The 18483-nt window shown below is 53.3% G+C and overlaps 1 protein-coding gene across 1 annotated transcript; it reads right to left on the bottom strand.

Annotated features, from left to right (window-relative positions):
* Positions 1–576: 576 nt before the first annotated feature.
* On the bottom strand, positions 577–18335 carry TMEM9 (transmembrane protein 9). Its single transcript, XM_077839329.1, has 6 exons — positions 18312–18335; positions 14118–14219; positions 13484–13575; positions 9097–9205; positions 8033–8164; positions 577–726 (listed from the first exon to the last, which is right to left on the bottom strand). Exons 1-6 carry the CDS (start codon positions 18333–18335, stop codon positions 577–579), a joined length of 609 nt encoding a protein of 202 aa, XP_077695455.1.
* Positions 18336–18483: the final 148 nt, after the last annotated feature.

The raw sequence follows: 18483 nt of genomic DNA, 5'->3' as shown, positions 1-18483 counted from the left end.
CAGGCTGCAGATTGTTACACAATAGCTCAAACAAAGAGACGAGGGACGAGGATTCCCTAGTGAATACAATGCCCTCGCTCAAGGCTATTTCATGCCACGTGACATGCTTCAGGAGAGGGGCATGCAAAGCGCCAAATGCAGGCAAGGGTGTTCGAAAACTGGGTCCCACATTTGCCACATCTTGCAGCCAGCAGAAGCGACAGGTCCCAGCATGCAGCGCTCTGTGTCAAGATAGAGCAGTGCACGCCAGGAGCTGTAGTCTCTGCCAGTCTCCTTATTAAGGATGGCAGTGGCTGCACCGGGATTCCTCTGGGGCCATTTGAGGGCAGTTGTCAATGGGGCCCTCAGCTGGGCAAAGCTCAGGGTGCCTCTGGCTTAGGCTGCAAAGGGGGCAGGGGGCACAGTCATGGGCAGGCACTTTGGCCCTGTTTGCTCTATGAAAGCCAATACACTGGGAAGGATGGGATGGGGGGCTCAAACCAAACACTGAGGGGGTCCTATTGGGTGAGATAGACATAGCCTATCCCCGCTTCGCTGCCTGTCCCCAGCAGACCGTCACTGCAAGCCTGGCTTGCTCTAGCTCAGCATCTTGTGCCTGTCAAAAACCGTCTTCCTCTGCTCCTGCACCTGGCGCTTCCACCGCTGCTGGGCTCCTTCCACCCTCTCCAGCACCGTGTTGGCTTTGGCGCCGGCGGGAGCGGGAGCTGCTGCCAATGAGCGGGCCTCCTGCAATGCAAAGAGAAGGAACCAGGAGGTCAGAGGGGTGAGTGGGGTGGAGGAGTGATATCTCTAATACAGAAAGAGGCTGCTCAGCATTGGGAGACACTCTTACACGAAGAGCTATTTCGGGACTGAGTTTTCCTTGCAGAGAGAGGGCCTGGTTTTCAGAGGTGCCCAGCTCCCACTGACTCAAACTGGAGGGGTGGATCCTCAGTGTAACTGGGCTTGAAGCTGGGACCATCCGTGCTAAAAGCACAGGCTTCCAGCACTGGAGCTAAAGGAGCAGCTCCTCTAGGAGGTAGCTGCAGTAGGCTCTTATCCTCTCTTGTAGGCCAGCAACTAGGAGGGCCAGCGCTCCACACTGCTAATGTGAATTGCATCAGCACCGCTAAAAATTTGGCCCATGCTTACCACTTGTGTGTGGGGGGACCCACTCATACATCTGCGGGGTGAAATTTCAAACCAAAAGGCAATCATTATTGGGTTTGCGTCCCACTGAGAGGGAGAACGTAACAAAGAGCTGGAGCAAGAGCTCCTTATGCCAAAGCACAGGGTCAGATCTTCAGCCGGTGTAAATTGGTGTAGCCAATTGGTGTAGCTCTCAGTGTTTATCGTGCACCGATTCCCAGCTGAGCTATTGGGGCTGATCTAACCATGTGCCCTTGTCATTTAGTATTTATGCTGCAGCGGTGCCCAAAGGCCCTATTGTGCTAGGTGCTGTACGACCGTGGGGGAAGACAAAGAGCTTACACTCTAATGTCCTGGTATTTATATCATGCTCATCATGGGGTTAGCAAAGTGCCTTAAAGAATTATGCAAATCTGTATTAGTGGACTACATGCAGAACCTGATTCCCTCTCACTCATCCTGGGTGTAAACCAGGAGTAACTCCATTGGCCCTGATCCCTCCCTCCCTCACCCTGGGGTAAATCAAGAGTAACTCCACTGGCCCTGATCCCCCCTCACTCCCCCAGGAGTAACTCCCCTGGCCCTGATCCCCCCTCACTCCCCCAGGAGTAACTCCAGTATAATCCGTGAAGATCTCTGATGAGGTTTTGCAAACACCAAACCAACAGCCCCCTCAGCCCAGCCCATTTCCGATACTGAACCTGCCCAGAAACGGCCCGGCAGAGCGAGCGAGCGAGCAATGCTGTTACTGAGCTACCGTCCACCTGAGCCCCTCCCATCTCTGCTGGACATAACAGAGAGAGAGCAGTGTTAGGAGAAACCCCAATAAAAATACCTATGGGGAACAGCTGTCCCTCAAACCAGGCACCAGGAGAAGGAACAGCCTGAGGACTAGCTGGGAGAGCAGTGGAGGGAGATGGAACTGATTTCCCTCCCCTCAAACTCCTCGCTTTCCATTCCCTCGCAACCAGTCCACTACCCTTGCTGCCCTTCCCCTCCCAGGAATCTCCCCCTGCCCTCTGTGTCTTGCGACTGCTGCATTTCAGTCCTTCCCAGCCACATCTCTCCATCAAAAGGGAGCGTTACTTCCTGTAACTGCAGGGAGATGCCGGGGCTGGCTCTGTGCTGAAGCTCAGCATGGCTCCCCAGTTCCTCGAGGGATTTCCAAAGGGCTCCGGGCCCCTCTCCTCTGCTGCCACATACCTCGAAGGGATTACCATGCCTCATTCGCCTCGCTGAGAGCCTCCTGCTAAATGCATCTTCCTTTGCAGCGCCCTGAGCTGGCAGGCTTCTAAGGCCGCAGAGCTGCCATGCTTAGCAGGGAGCAGAGCAGGGGTGTGTGGGGAACCAGCCAGTGATTAACTCCTGGGCTTCAGCCCACTGTCAGATCCAGCCGATGGTCCACTGTGCTCACAGCACCGCAGGTGCTGCCGGACCAGCACGGAAGGGGTTGAAGTGCCTGGCTGTTCGTCCCGGCTTTGCTCCCAGTGAAGTCAGTGATCCAACTCTCGTTTGCGCTAACGGGACCAGGCGTTGCTCCATGCTCAGTGTGTTGCTCATGACTCTGGAGGATGTCGTATCAGCAGGAAGGAGGGGTGGACCCCCAACCAGGGCTATCCCACCAGCAGATCCAGATGCCCTCTGAGCATGTGTCCGGCTGCACCCTTGCTAGCCAGACCCCTCATGCTCTGCAGCAGCTGCTCTCCAAGCTGGCCTCTTCCCCAGCCAACAGGAGCTGGGCTAAACTCCTCCCAGGTGTAAGCAGCTGGAAAGCAGTGCAAGTGACCATGGCCCTCTGAGCCACAGCACTGAGCCTGCTGCCATTGTGGGTTCAGTGCAAGTGCAGCATGTTACAGAGGAGACACACACACTGCGCTCGCTCGCTCTCAGATCTGGTGCTTGTCATTCCTCCGTTAGAAGGAAGCATGTGTCTGTTTTTTGTGGGTGAAAGGCAGCTTCAGAGTTTAGGTGCAAAAAACCCAGTGCTGGGAGAACGCAGGGACAAAGCAGAGCTGGAAAGGGGCTAGGGGATGGGCGTGAAGTCCTCTGGGTTGGGAACTTGGGACAGGGAGTCGTTTCTGGCTGTCGGCAGACTCAGGCAGATATCACTGCACTGGTTACACTTGGGGCCCATATGAAAGGTTCATGCAGCCATGAATCCTAGACACTTACTGGTTTTAAAAAGAAGGATTCTGGACAGCTGCATAGGTCATGCCGGCCACGTAACTGCAGCGTACAAGTTGGATCTGGCCTACAGGCCATATATTTGACAACTCTGGCCTCAGACACCCAGTTCCGGTGACAGTGCTTTCCTGCAGATCGAGGTTTGTGTCCTATGGCTGCCACTAGCCTGATTCTGGGGTGGGGAGCCGGTGACTAACAGGTTTTCCACTGGTGATATTGGCCTGATTCTCCTCTCACACCAGTATCACACCTATGTGATTATAGTGAGGTCAGCAGAGTTACTCCTTATTTACACCGGGTGAGTAAGAAGGGAATCAGGCCCCATGGAGTGTGGAACAGGACACAGAAGGCTCCATGCAAGGCAGGAAGGGGTTAATAAACTCCTGGCAGCCCAATTAGCTCAAACAGAGTCACCTGGAGCAGAAGGGAGGCATCCAGGGAGGGGCTGAATAAAAAGAAGAGCCGTGAGCAGCTGGAGAGGTATGAGGCTAGCAAAGGGTCAGCACTGGGATTGGCTGATGCCTTGCAGATCTCCTGGGACAAGTATGTGTTGTTTCACACTTGTTTTGGACTTTGAGAGCCCTGGGAGAAGTAAGCCACATAGGAGCCGGGGGGGGGGAGGGCTCACCCTGTGGAAGCCAGAAGGCTTTGGAGATAGAGCAGCGGATGGGAGGGATGACAAGCTGGGAAATGGCGGTGGAATGGCTGTTGCACTGGGGGGTGCTCTGGAAAGGCAGTGGGGCTATAACAGTTACACCAGTGTGTAAAGGAGAAGAATGGGGCCCCGTAGTCGCAGCACTGAATAGATGAATAGATTTCTGGGCTCTGCATAGACCAAATCTTCCCCCATGGGTGCTTCAGTCAGTCACCATGTGAGTGCCCCGTGATCAGTCCCAGGGCGGGTGGAGTGTTTCTGAGCATGTCCAGGCCGAGCTCAGGGCTCCCTTCATCACACCCCATCTCTGCAAACACATTGGCTTCCTCTCTTCAAAGCGTGTCTGAGCATCTGGATTACAGCTAATCCTCGGGGTGGTGATGTGCCCAGCAGCTAGGCTGGGGCCCTGCCCAGCCTGCAAGCTGGTTGAAAGGAAGGCAGGTGTCTTTTATCTTGCTCCTGAGAGGCGCCCTCCTAGCGCACAAGGGCAGGTACAGCGAGGAAGGTCCCCTCAAAGCAAACAGCTTCAGGGACACCTGGGCAAGAGCCCATGAGCTCTACTGAGTGCTTGGGGCACATCCTGTCCTGTAGAACCATCCCTGGCTGGGACAGGGAAGGGGGCTCTCTCCCAAGTTCCCCTGCCCCACTGAAGACCAGGCTGTGCTCTAAGGGCACAACTGCCATCACGGGGAGCTGGGCTTGTGTCCTGCCTTCAGCCATCAGTGATAGAGCCTGGGTTCGAAGCTCTTCCTCCTCCCGCCTGACTCCTTAAGGCCCCATATCCTAATAATTCTTTGCCTGACCTAGGGTTGTTGGATCATATTAAAGAAGTTCTGTATTAAAATCACAAATGAGTTTGATTCCCCAGAGTTTAAATTCCAGGGTATTACTAATTAAGAGGTCTCTTGGTTTTTGGTACTGTTTCTCTCCCTCTATGTGTGAAACTTGCAAGCTGCTAATTGTGTTAGTACATTCTAAGACAGAGTCTGTTCTCAAAGCAATTCACAGAGAGAGACTCAAAGCAATACTCTAACAACAGAAACAGCACCCAGAGACTCCCTGCCCTTTCGTTGTATTAACAATTGTGATTAAAATAGAGATAGAGGATGTATGTGGATGGATGCTTGGTGTGGATAATAACTGAATGATCAGGGAGGTGCCAGCCTAAGAATCCAGTGTCCATCGGCTGAAGAAGGCGTCAAGTGGAAATAACCAGAGGACCCCTCCCCCCCGAGGGCAGACTGGAATCCACCCAACAGCCTCAAGAATGGGAGAACCAAAGAAAAAGATAACATCTTGGAGCCGTCAGGAATGTGCTATCTGCTGATTGATTCAGCAACAGCATGATGAAGCAATTCCCATAGACTGGCATAGGAAGAAATTCCTATAAAAATAGACTCTAAAAAGTGAGAACTTTGGGGTCTGATTCTGCAAACCAACTTCCAGGAGCATCAGATGAGCATCTGACAAGGCCCTGCTCCCTCCTCATGTCCAGACCACCTGACCAGTGGCTTGGCAAGAGCAACTCTAAGGCTGGTAACTATGATAACAACCTTGCAGAACCTGTGTGTGTGTGTATGAATGAATGTGTGAATAACTATGAGATTGAATGGAATGTTATAGCTATAACTAACTGCTTACTATGATTCTTTCTGTATTCACAATAAATGTGGTATTTTGCGTTTTTCCCTTTAATAAGATCCTGCTGGTTTTTATTTTATTGGTATAACAGGGTCGGCTTCCCCAGGGCCTGTTAACACTGAGGCGAGGGTCCTGGACATGCTGCATGCAATCCATCCCTTGGGCCGTTCCCCCTGCAGGGCTGGGAGAGTGACTGGTGAACGCCGAAGGCCCAGTGCCGCCGGTGACATGCAGTATCTCACACCAGAGTTCAGCATGGCTGGGCAGATCCAGCTTCCGCTGGCCTGGGGGCAGAGACTCGCCTCTGGCTGAGGGCAGCTGGGAGCTTTCAGCCCCCGGGGCACAGCGAGTTCTGCCACCTCTCAAGGTCTCGGCACCATCCCTTCAATGGCTGTTCTCTCTCGCCTGTCCGCATCCCCTCCCTATTCTCCTTGTGCCCCTGATGGTAGTAACCAGGCCGTTGGCTGAGGAGGGTGGCTGCCTAGGGAACCCAGAAGGAGTTGTCTGGAAGGGTCTGAAATGGCTCCCCCTGCCAAGGGGGCTGCCTCACCCCACGTCTCTGCCTTGTCTCTCTCCTGGGAGCCAAGGCCCGACCTCAGAACCTGGGCATGCACCATGGCAGTGAAATGGCGAGCCGCTAGGCTCCTGGGCCAGCACTTGTTTGGGTAGTCTGCTCAGGACTCTGCTGGCCTGGAGACTGCAGACAGGTGGCTCCTAGAGGCCATGATGACCTCAGCCCAGAAGCTCCACTGATTGGGAAGGGATCATCTAGCGATCAACACAACTCCAGCTTGTCCAGCACCATGGTCCCAGCTCACGGAGCAGCTCCAAACAGCCGACACCTAAATGAAATGCTGGGTCCCAGAGCTACATGTTCCACCTTCCATAATCAGCCCCCTGCATCTCTCAATTATAGCATGAACCAGGGCTACAATTAGCTCATCGCTGTGTGTGCATCAGCTCCACTACCCTGCCACCTGGAATACCATTACCGCACTCTAACCAGCTTTATCTGCGTTTCCTCTGGGAGGCCACCACGTCCCAGCCCCCTGCTCAAGCGCTGGGAGCTGGGGGGACAGACAAGGCAGGATAGATAGGGCCTAATCCTGGTGCCCTTGCTCTGAAATCCCCATGGAAGTCCATAGAAGCGTTGCCTGAGTCCGGAACTGGGGCTCAGGAGAGGATCAGTGGCTTTTGGACAGAGGTGTGGCAGCAAGACCATGTGTGACCTGATAGCTGTTTGCCAATCTCAGGCATGCTGATCCTTCTCTAAAATCCACCTGAGCTAATGGAGGTCCCCCTGAGCTGCGAGCAGTAGCAGGTCCTTTATCCTCACGTCACTCCCTGGCTCATACACAAAGCTAGGACGTTACCGCGGGAAACACCCAAAGCCGATTTGAAAACCAAGCCCGTGTGTAGGGCTAGCAAGACCGGGCAGCAGTCAGAGTTGCTGAGGGATGGGCGTTCCCTGGCTTAGAAAGTCACCTCCAAAAGGAAGAACAATTGTATTAATGGGGCACATGCATCCCCTCACCCCGGAGCCCAGGGCACTGTATGGATGCAGGGATCTGGCACGGGAAAGATTAAACAATACAGGGCTTGGCCGTGGGGACAGAGTAAAAAACCACCAACCCTCTCCCCGGCATGAGACAAGTTGAGGTGTGAGTGAAAGCGGGCAGGTGTGACTGGATGTTAAGGGGGAGTCAATGGCCAATTGAGGCCTATCAGCACAAAGGCCCAATCAACTGTTGACCCCTAAGATGCAATAAAGTGGGATCTGTCAAAGGTGGGTGTAGTCTGAGTGCAGCTCCTAGTCCAGAGGGGCCCATGGAGTAGGGGGTCTGGGGTGCAGCCCTTGGCACCCCTGCAGAATCAAAAGGCACCATCTCTAGCTTTAAGTCAGCTCCTCTATGCAGCTCTCCTGCCTCCCAGCGCTGTCTGGGCCTTCACCAAAAGACCATCCTCCTGCACCCCTCTAGATGGGTGTTGCCAGGCGGGGGCTGCCAGGGCTGCACACAGATGGGAACAGTTTGCATTTTGTTTGGATCCGATCCACAATTCAGTAAATGAAAATCAGTCCTATCAGGACCACAGAATTCCCCTGCTAACTGCCCCGGGAAGGCCAACTCTGGGCCCCGGGAAACCTGCAGCTGCAGGCTTCACATTTCAGAGCTTCACGTGGACCAAGATCAGGGATTTAAAAAATAAAACAGAATGAAATATTCCACATTTCTAGTTGGCATGTAAAAAGGGCCAGCCCCAGCAGGACCCAGGTGGGATGGGAGATGAGAAACATCAGCCATAATGATCCCTGGGGCCTGCCTGCCCGCCCTAGTTCCCAGGAGCTAACCCTGCTCTCTCTCCTCCTCTAGGTTTTCCTACCATGCCCATCACCCTCCATATCACCCGCCGCAGCCCCCTTACCTCGTTCTCCTCTTGGTTGTGCAGGGGCTGGGTGTAGGCATCTGGCTTCCGGATCAAGGGGTCGACCAGCATGAGGAAGGCCATGTACAGCAGCAGCACCCCCACCACCGAGAGGTAGATGATGATGATGATCTGTGGGCACATCAAAAGGGACTCTGAGCCATCAGGGGCGATTGCAGGGTTGGGGGCCACCCAGCCTCCTCCCCAAGCCAAGCCAAGCCAAGCCAAGCTGCCGACTGATGAGCTCAGGAGGAAACATCCCCCCCACCATAGGCAGCTCAGTCCATAACTATCCACAGGATGGAGGGCAGGGGCACTGTCGGAGCCAAGATACCGGGCTAGAGGGGCCCCTGCTGTGCTGCAGTCTGGCAATGCCTCAGGGAGGTGGACTGGGACTCCCGTCCCAGGCTCCACCTTGGGCTCCCTCCCAGACAGCTCCGCTGGGCTGGGCTGCCTCCCTGTACAGATCTGTCCCTGTCTGCCCAGCTGGGGCATGACAGTGGGGGAAGCAGGGGAGGACCCAGCAGGGTGGCTGGCAGGCCTGAAAGCAGGCATCTGGGGATGGCCCGGAGCAGGCAGGTGCTAAGAGTGGAGGGGAGTGAGGCTGGGCTGATTTCTTTAGGGAGGAAAGGGGAGCCAGGAGGACAGGGGGCTGTGCATGGAGGGCTTGGCAGGGAGGAGGAGGAGACTGGCGCAGTGTTTGGGAAAGGGGGCCATGGGAGGAGCCTGGCCAACCTCCCAAGCTGCCCCACAGCTGAGCTCCCTGCTCCATCTCCCAATGTCGACGCCCTTCGCAAAACGGAGGGGGTCAGTGTCGTCATCCCCAGACCAGAGCCAACGAGGGGAAGGGGTGTGGAAAAGGGGGGCAGGGGTGTGGAAAGTCTTTGCTATGCCCCTCCCCAAGCTGGCCGCCACGAAAGAATCCAAATGAGGAACCCTTTCCTCCCCCATAGCATGGAGAACTGGCACCAGGCCCCCAGCGCAATCTCCTCCGCCCCAGGTCCCGCCCCCGCGGTTCTGCCCCAGGCCTGGGTGGGGCAGGGGTGGGAGCGGCCCAGCTTTACCTTGATGGTGGTGGTGCTGCGCTCCTCGTACTTGCACTCACACAGCAGGCAGTAGGCTTCCACGTCGTTCCCCGGCACCGGCATCGGCTCCACCACGTGCAGGCAGTTGCTGCATCACAAAGGAGCCGATGTCAGTGGCGGGGTGGGGCAGGTGGCTGTATCCTGGGGCCCGGAGCGCGGTCAGCGGTCATGGAGAACCCTAGTGGTGACGCTAGGCAGCGCCGACAGCTTGGTGGAGAACCACCAGGCCGGTCTGCATCCAGCAGCCCCCTCTGCGCTCGGCCCAGCTGGGAGAGCTCAGCAGTTGCTCAGATCAGTTTACACGGGAGCGTGGGAGGCGGCCGCTGGCTGGCTAAAGCTCTGGGTGCTCCAGATACTCGCCCCCGGAGCTGGGGCTGGAAGAGGGTGGTCAGCTGGCTGTGCCTCTAAAGCCACCCCACGCTAATTAGCCCTCTGAGGAAAGAGGCCAAGGACTGAATGGGCCCTGGAAACTGATCTCCCCCAGAGGGGGCTGGGCTGAGGCGCAGGGGTGGCTTGGGGGGGAAACTTGCCCTGTTCCTGTCCCTGCTCTGGGGTTAAACGGATCCCTCAGGCTCCAGTCAGGCCAGCCATGTGACTGGCTCCACTTGCTCAGAGATCTGAGCCTGCTCCAGCTTCTAGGCACCCCCAGGAGCACACAGGTGCAAACCCTGGGTTAGGTCACAAGTGCAATGAGTTTTCTGGCCCCAGCCTAGTCAATGAATGATGTTTGGTCACATGACACAGCACCATGACACGACAGTCTTTTGGGGGAGAACAAGGCCTGGCACTGTAGCTTATATGGGGACTGAGGGGAGAGCAATGTGTGTGGGGAGTGGGGTGGAGTCCAGGGCTGGGCTAGCAGGGGGGTTGTGGGGCAGGACTGAAGGACACTGGCAGAGCTGTATGGCACCATGCAGACAGATGCACTGTGCCCTGCTCTCGTCAGTGCAAGGGCCTTTAATTCCCCATCCCTGACAAAAGCATTAAATTCCAGTGCACTGTAGGAAGAGAGAAGCGGCTTTGGCAGGGCTCCCTTTGCTCCCTCGCAAACAAATGTTGAAGCCTAGCTGTGGCCCCAGATTATCACGTTAGCAGCACAGAGTGGGGGCAGACAGCCTGGCGCGTCACTTTCCGCTGATTCCCACGAACCAATAAGCACGCACACCGGGAAAAAGCCTTGACGGTGTCTAGTCGCTGCCGTCTGGCATTTGGGGAGGAGCACGTACTTCTTGTACATGGTGGGTTGCAGGGCTGCTACTAGCAGGTGTCAGATATGGACTGGCTGCAGAGCTTCCTCCTCACGGAGAGCCCCACCAGCTGTGTTCAGTGCCCGGGCCTCTCCTTCCCCGCCGCACCAGCCTCGCTGAGGTCACCTGCGCCACCTGGTGCCTGGACAGTATCACACCAATCTGCATCCCATTGCCGGGAGGAGAGTCCGGGGGCAGACCCTCAGCGGGTATAAATCAGTAGAGCTCTGGTGATCGCCACAGAGCTATGATGATTTACACCCGTTGAGGCTCTGGCCCAGAGCCATTTGTTCTGGTCTCTCGTGCTTCTTCCTGTTTTGTTCCGTGCACCCGGTGTGGCTGCCGCCCTCTCAGTGTCAAGGTGCGTGTATTGATATAGTTATGTCCCTACAAGAAAAGGAAGAAGCTACCCACCTGTACAGCTGGGTCTACACTAGGGGTTGCTCCGATTTAACTAGCTCTGGAGGAAAACACCCTCTTCCCCCTTGTGGAAATAGTCAAATCAGTGAAAAGAAACTGTAGATGTGGCCTATGCCAAGAGACAACTGGTGCAGACAGACAGGCTCCTGGTGAGAAACTAGCTTCACTGAACTGATGAGTAGAAACGATGAGGCTGAGTAGCTCTAACTTACTCCGTTAATGGCCCATCATTGTAATTTTCAGCCCCCCCCCCGTCCTGTCGCTCTCCTGAGATAAACTAACCGATCTCTGTGCCAGGCTTGGCACCATTTAATGGTTATTTTTTTATAATCTTGACCGATAATATCGATGTTGATTTTTTTCAATTTTAGGGATGTAAATGTTAACAGGTGTGGGAAATCCTGAAGGGAGGCAGACAATAATTATTTAATGACCGTAGATGTTGAGATTCAAAAAGTTAAAGCTACCTAACTGGTGCCCACTCTAACTCCAGCATCACAACACAGTGTAAGGTGGGACTCTAATGAGTGCACTAGGAGAATTTTTCTTACTTTGCCTGTCTCTACATTTCAATTACTATGGATGGAAATATTTTGTCCTTGGTGGGTGTGTGTGTGTGTCTGGCGAAACTGATGTTTCCTTACATTTACTGAGAAGAAATGACGTTTACAGATAAGCAAAGTAAGAAAAATGGCCCTTGAGAACGGATTAAAGTCCTGCCTTCTGAATGTGTATAAAACGTGTTGTAAAGCTGGAAATCAAAGGAGACGGAATGACAAGGAAATGGAAATGATTCAGCAAAATGCCTCCCTATAAATGATTCAGCAAAATGCCTCCCTATAAATGATTCAGCAAAATGCCCCATATTTTAACAGAATAAAATCTCACCCCACGCCCCCAAGGCGTGAAATATACACTGCTATGTAAACCAGCCTGAATGCAAGCACAAAGAGGTCATTAGGAAGAAACAGACTGCTCACTGATGCTTAAGGGCCTTTGTTCAATCCAGGTTACAGCTTCAAAGTGATCAAGGCCCTGTGCAGACACCCACAGAGGACACCCCCGCAGCGCGGACACTTTCTTCATAGCCCTGGGATTTGGCAAATGGCCTTAGCGCTCAGGAACGAGACAATTATAGATTTGCTGAGAGGGCAGGTATGGGTTGGTTAGGTTCTCGGCTGGTTTTTCCTCTTCCACCCCCAGCTCCGCCAGTGTCCCAGCCCACAACCCCCCTGATATGCCAATCATGGGCCATTGCAAGACTGCAAAACCCACAGATGTGCATGATCCAAACAAATGGACTGCAGGGAAAATGACTAATTCTGAACATAAGCAAGGGAGCAGATCTGATTCTCTGCTCAGGGTTACTGAAGTCAGTGGAGTTACCCCTGTATTACAGAGCAGAGAGCCAGGCTTGTGGCAAAGCGTGAATTGCTCCTGAAAGCCATGAATTTATCTCTCTCTACTTATGGGATCCTCACAACTGTAGCATCTGTCACGCAGGGTGAACGTAACCCCACTGTCATCTGGGAGGTAGGGAAATATTATCCCCATTGTACAGGTGGGGAACCAAGGCCCAGAGAGATAAGTGACTTGCTCAAGGTCACCAGGAGAGTCCGTGGCAGAACAGAGACTTGAACCCTGATTTCCTGACCCACCCGTGTAGGGTGTTTGGGGATCACCAGTGATTAAAGTGTTTGCAAGAGCTGTACTTTGTTCAGCATCCAGTTCCCAGCCCTTAGAGGCACAGCCTCAACCACCACACAATCTAGCGCCTTAATCACAATGCCATGAAGAAGCTGAAGTTGGTTCTTTGCTTCCTTACTTCACCTCCCGTTTGCAACAGAAAGCTGATGACATCAAGTGGGAGGTGATTCTTCTGCTGTTGTAGAGGGCACCCTGTGCACAGGACGATGCCCTGCAGCTGTGTAAGACAGAGATGCTGGGGAAATGGCCAGCCTGCCAACTTCAGTAACCAAAGAGCAACCCAGAGAAGGAAAGGCCCTGTGGCTTTAGGGTATGGCATAGATACACTTATTGTAGTGGTGCATTGTGGGTATTTTAAACCAATCAAGTGGATGCATCTCACATGTTTAGGTTCTTTCTTCTCTCATTCTTTATTATGCAAGGTGGTCTAGTGGTCAATCCAGGGGATTAACACTCAGGACTCCTGGGTTCTGTTCCTAGCTCTGCCACTGACTCGCTATGTGACATTGGCAAGTCACTTCCCAGCTTAATGCCTCAGCTTCCCTATCTGCAATATCTGGCTAATGATACTTTGTAAAGTGCTTTGAGAACTACGTTAAGAGCTCAGCTGTTCCAGGGGAGGGGGTTAAAAAGGTACTAAAGCCTTTCCGTTGTCATCCTCAGCAGGGAGTAGACAGAGCTGCAGAGCACAAGGACAACAGGTTACTAGACTCTCCAGAGGGTGCAGGGCCAGCCTCCTATCTGCCAGCCTCCTATCTCTCCCTAGATGAGCAGAGTGCCCATCACTATGCGGTGCAGAGACGTAAATAGCTAGCAAGGGCTCAGCTAAGCAGCTCCACCCAGCACGAGCTGTTACGCATGATCTCTGACCTATTTCCATTGCAGAAGGACAGAACCTCGGGGTGTCAGATCCAGGTCCGGGCTTCCTGGGTCAAGCCCCTCGGTATTTTGACAGGGGAACCCCACAAGCCTCCCAGAAGAGGGTAACTCACCAGTCTTTCTGTGACACATTCTTGTTGTAAATATGCCCACTGATGTTCCGGTAGGGGGGGCAGATGCACTTACAGCGGATGTCCTCTGAGCTCTGCATGGGGAGAGGAGTTGGCATTAGTGACTGGCACATGAGCCGCTGTTCAATGAGTCCCCCCACCATGGCGTGAGAAGGGCGAGATGTTCCCAATGGGCGTTAACTTTCCTTCATGTCTCTTCTTCCTGCTCTGCATGTTTCACAGCAATGACGTCTTTCAGCCAGATGCCAGGAGCTCTCCAAACAGATTGTTCTAGGGACTGACTCGCCCACTACCCTGGCCGTTCAGAGCTTCAGTGACAGTGGGGCTAGAACGCAAATCCTCCAGCTCCAAAAGCGCAGGCTGAAGGAGAATCTCCACTAGCTGTTTGTGGTACAGGGCACATGACACAAAAGGTGACTAGCTCCAATTCCATCCTGAAGAAGGCAGTGCCATACACCCTTCCCCCCACCCCCACACAAGCCAATTTGTTGCAATACCCACCACCTTTCCAAACTTCCATAAAAAAGCACCCTCCCTATCGTCCCTGTTTCAGTTGCATGTGGCAGCTTAGGCTGGTGACTGCATCCGTGGCTGCTCCCCACTCTCCACCCCTCACCTTGCTGGCCTGCGCCGGAGATGCTAGGATACACCACGCCACCACTGCCAGCCACAAGATCTTCATATTTTCCCAGCTGTGCCGTGTCAACATCCCAAAAGCCTGAAACGAGGAAATAAAAGAGTGTGTTGGGGGAAGGATTCCCATCTTAAAGGGTTTCAGAGGAGCAGCCGTGTTAGTCTGTATTCACAAAAAGAAAAGGAGGACTTGTGGCACCTTAGAGACGAACCAATTTATTTGAGCATAAGCTTTCGTGAGCTACAGCTCACTTCATCGGATGCATTCTTAAAGGGGACAGCCACGCTGTAGTATTTAGTTCCCTCATCTTCCCCAATCTCTCCACCCTGCTCCCAGACTGCAGGATGTCCCCAGATTAGTATTTAAATTACAGTAACACCCAGATCAGGGCCTCATTGTGCTAGGTGCTGTACATACACATCGAGACAGGCGCTGTCATGAAGAGCTTTTACAATGTCAAACAGACAAGAGAGGCTAAGGATGGGAGGGAAAACTGAGGCAGGGCAGTGTGTCCAACTTTTGTGACTCTGTGGTAAGCCTTGCAATATTTGGTGCTTCTTACAGTCCCAGCTCCTGTAGTCCTGGGATGATGAGGGGCTCTCAGTTTGCTTTTATTATAAAGGGAAGTTCTGAGCCCTTGAGCTCGTGGAGAAAAACTGAAAAATGTGACCCCCTAAAGTCTCTAACTCCAGAAACAAAACAAAAAATCATTTAAAAAACATCATGATTTTAAGCCAACCTCATTTGGGAGAGTGGGGGCAGGGGGACCTGACTTGTGATTTCTGAACACTTGTGTCACGGGCTGGCTAGTTCCTTTAAATGATGCAGGTCCAGCGCTCCTGTACCTGGACAGGTGTTCCCAGTTTGGCCAGTTAAGAAGGTGGGGCAGCACCTGGGCTATAAAGGATCAAGGAGCAGCAGACAGGGAGAAGGTCTGGGGGGAGGAGGTCAAAGAGCAGTAAGAGGACCTGACCTGACCTGACCTGACCTGACCTGACGGTAGACTAGTAGCAGATTTGTGACCTAGTGATGCCTCTGTGCTAGAGGAGGCTGAAGGCCAGAGGGACAGTGGCAGGGTCTCCTGTTGGAGGTGAGATCTTAATAGAACAGGGGCAGTGAGGGATGGTCTCCTAGGGAGACTAAACTCCCAACAGAGAGGCTGGAGTGGGTTCCTGCTGGGAGGAATGGGGCACATTCTAGGTGGAAGGACTGTAGCTGAGTCCACGTGTGGTGAAAGACGTTGGAGCATGGTATGTGCTATGCTGAGGGAAGATGGTGTGGGGTTTCCGAGGGCTATATGCACTGGAGATGATAAATGGACTGTGTTTGGGGACTTTGGTTATGGATAATGCGCACTGTAGTTCAGTAATAAATTGGTCCCAAAGAGGGATATTTATTGTGGTGGAGCCCTCTGGGGCTCAAGAAGGGGGGTGGGATGGTAACCCTGGTGTTAGGGTGCCCAGTTGCTAGGCAGTGCCCTGGGATGAGGGGGAAATCATTCACCATGGGACTGGTGGTTCTGAACGTGACTGTACCAGACGAGGTTGCCCTGCTGGCCACTGGCAGGGTGAGGAATAGAACCCAGGGTCTCTGGTCTCCCACTAGACTGCACTGCCTCCCCTGAGCCACTCTGTCTTCAGGAGATGTTCAGGAACCCAGAAGTAGCTCTGAGTCCAAGCCCTGCATCTGAACTGCCACAGGCTTGGGGACCATTTGGACCTAGTTGCCAGTAAATTCTAGCAGTCCTAGGTCTGCTGTAGTTAAGGCTAAGAACTCCTTTCTGTCTAAAGACTTGCTCTTCTCGGCACTCAACATCACTGTGGAATTGCAAAGTATCTCCCAACTCCCCGTGGCAAGGAGGGTTCTTGCTTCCAAAAATCTCACTCCATAGTTTCCTGACAGTAGTTGTCTGTGGGGTTTGTTTTAGGTCTGCGAAAACAATGCAACCCTGCAGAGTGTGCATTATCAACCCGGTGATGACCAGTCACCAGTGGCTTCACATGTAAAGACTCTTTCCCACAGACATGAGAACTGGACTAGGAAGACCAGGAAATCAGAGTAAAATAAGCTAGTTCAATGGGGCTCCTACCAGGATGGCCTCCAGCTGCTACTGCAACAGACGTGTTCAATATGGGCCCAGTCCTGCCACTGGGCTCCTTGACTGCAGATCCAATTGCAGGAGGGAGACCTACTCTCATACTGCATTGATCATACGATCAATGGAGAGCCAGAGCTGAACATATTCTGCTTACATCAAGGTCCTGTGATCGTTCATACCCCAGAGCTGACACTTGGATCGGTCGCCATGATTCTGTATTGGTTTAATTTGCTGTCTTGTTTCTCGTGACTCTCTATTCCAGTTGCTCTCCTCACTAGTGATGTCTATAGCATAGCTTAGCAGAACAGTTTATAACACACACACACACACACACACCCCATGCTAGCCAAGCAGACCGCATGAGTGATGTGGGCCTGATCTATCCCTATTACAGCCACGGGGAGTCTTTCCGTTGGTGTTGTTGGATTTTGGATCAGGGCCCCCAGCAGCACAGAACTGCATTTAACATGGTCCGACATGTATGGGAGACACAGCCCTGTGAATTAGTGCCACAGCCCTGATCCATCACCCACCAACTTCCCTTCCTCCTTTAGCTTCCAGGCTTTTTGCAATAGTCACTGCACAATGCAGCTAGTGTTTGAGTCTCTGCTTAAGTAACACTGAAAGTCTTGTGTCCCTATGAAAGTTAGTCACCTCTCCGGGGCATGAGAGGCACCAGCACGGCACCCCCCCAGCTCCATGCCGAGATGGGCTAGGTACTAAGTTACCCGCACTGCTTGGTACATGGCTGAGCTTTCTTGGGAGGTCTTACATCCACATAATGACCAGCCCTGACCTTCCTTAGTCTCTGGTTTCTCCTTTTAAATCCATTGGTATTTCCTAGAACCTCAGACTCCCTGGCCATTGAGTAGGGGAAATAGATCCCACCAACCAGTGTGGATGGACCACACAGTGCTCGCTTATTGCTGGGGAGGATTTTTCTAGAAGGGACGATGTGGACCCAAAATGGCCAAGTTAGAAACATTAACACACGCAGGAGGAGGCTGTGAAGCATAGCAGGAAGAGCCAATGGCTGTGACCTTGGGGCCCCAGCGCAGACTCACTTGCCTCTTTGGACTCCAGCCTGCCAGATGGGAACCTGGGGGCTGCACCCCTGTGCGTGCCAGGCTGTGCTCTGGCTTACAGCAGAATGTCGGGCAGCTGGGAGCAGCCTTTGGCCCTGCCTGTCTGTGCTAGGGATAAGCAGATGCCAGGAATGGAGGAACCACCCGCCTTGGAGCAGGGTTCTGTATCTCTAGCCTATTAAGTTTAGTCTTCTGTCCCTTTGATTAGCAGGTGCACAGCATCCTGATAAAATGCTGCAAGACCTCCCAAGGGAAGGGGCGAGCATCCATGTGGTCGCACCTACTCAGACAGGAAACCAGTCCCCCCCTCGCCCTTTCTCCACTCTATAAAGTGAGGCGTTGCCCCAGCCTTATCAGCCAGCAGAAGCAGGGAAGCCATTGCTTCCAAAGCCAGAAGGGACCCTTGTGATCATCCAGTCTGACTTCTTGCATAGCATGGGTCAGAGTAGGGAGCCCACAGCTTGCAGCTGAATGAAGCACCCCCCCACGCCCCCAGGCAATGAGGTCTAAAACAGACTGGCAGCTGAGCACCTCCCTGCAGAGAGCCACAGGGTGCTGCAATGCAAGACCAGAGCCTAGAAACTGAACCCTTTGTTCCTTGTTCAAATGTAGGTCACTCTCCCTCACTTGGTGTTGTGGGGGCTATTATGCCTCTTCTCCCCCATTTAATAAAAGGTAGGGTGACCAGATGTCCCGTTTTTAAAGGGACAGTCCCATTTTTGGGGACTTTTTCTTATATAGGTGCCTATTCCCCCCGCCCCCGTCCTGTTTTTTCACAGTTGCTATCTGGTCACCCTAACAAAAGGGGCCTCTCTCACACTACAGAAATTGCAGCCTTCATCCTAAAAAGCACTGATCAGCTTTGGGAAAAATCTCCAAGCCGGGTGGCGTTGCATCTCTGAAGACTGTCTAGGCTGCGTGTGCTGTCAGGAAGGCAGGCATGCTCACAGGCCCTGAGAATCCAGTCCACGTGACAGCTAACAAGAAACTCACCTGAGCAATGACCACGGTGTACATAGCGATCCACAGACCTCCATTGCAGAACCTGCTCCAGAGCCATTAGACAGGTATCAAACCGCTATCAATCCTTGTGCCTTTGACGCATGAGTCCCCTGCTAAGCAAGGACCTACCCTGCGGTACTTCTGGCAGGGAAGTGCAATGCCT

This window comes from Eretmochelys imbricata, chromosome 21 (genome assembly GCF_965152235.1).
Source record: "Eretmochelys imbricata isolate rEreImb1 chromosome 21, rEreImb1.hap1, whole genome shotgun sequence".
Lineage (NCBI taxonomy): Eukaryota > Metazoa > Chordata > Testudines > Cheloniidae > Eretmochelys > Eretmochelys imbricata.
The sequence above is the reverse complement of the archived record's forward strand: the minus strand, read 5'-3'. Positions and strand labels throughout refer to the sequence as shown.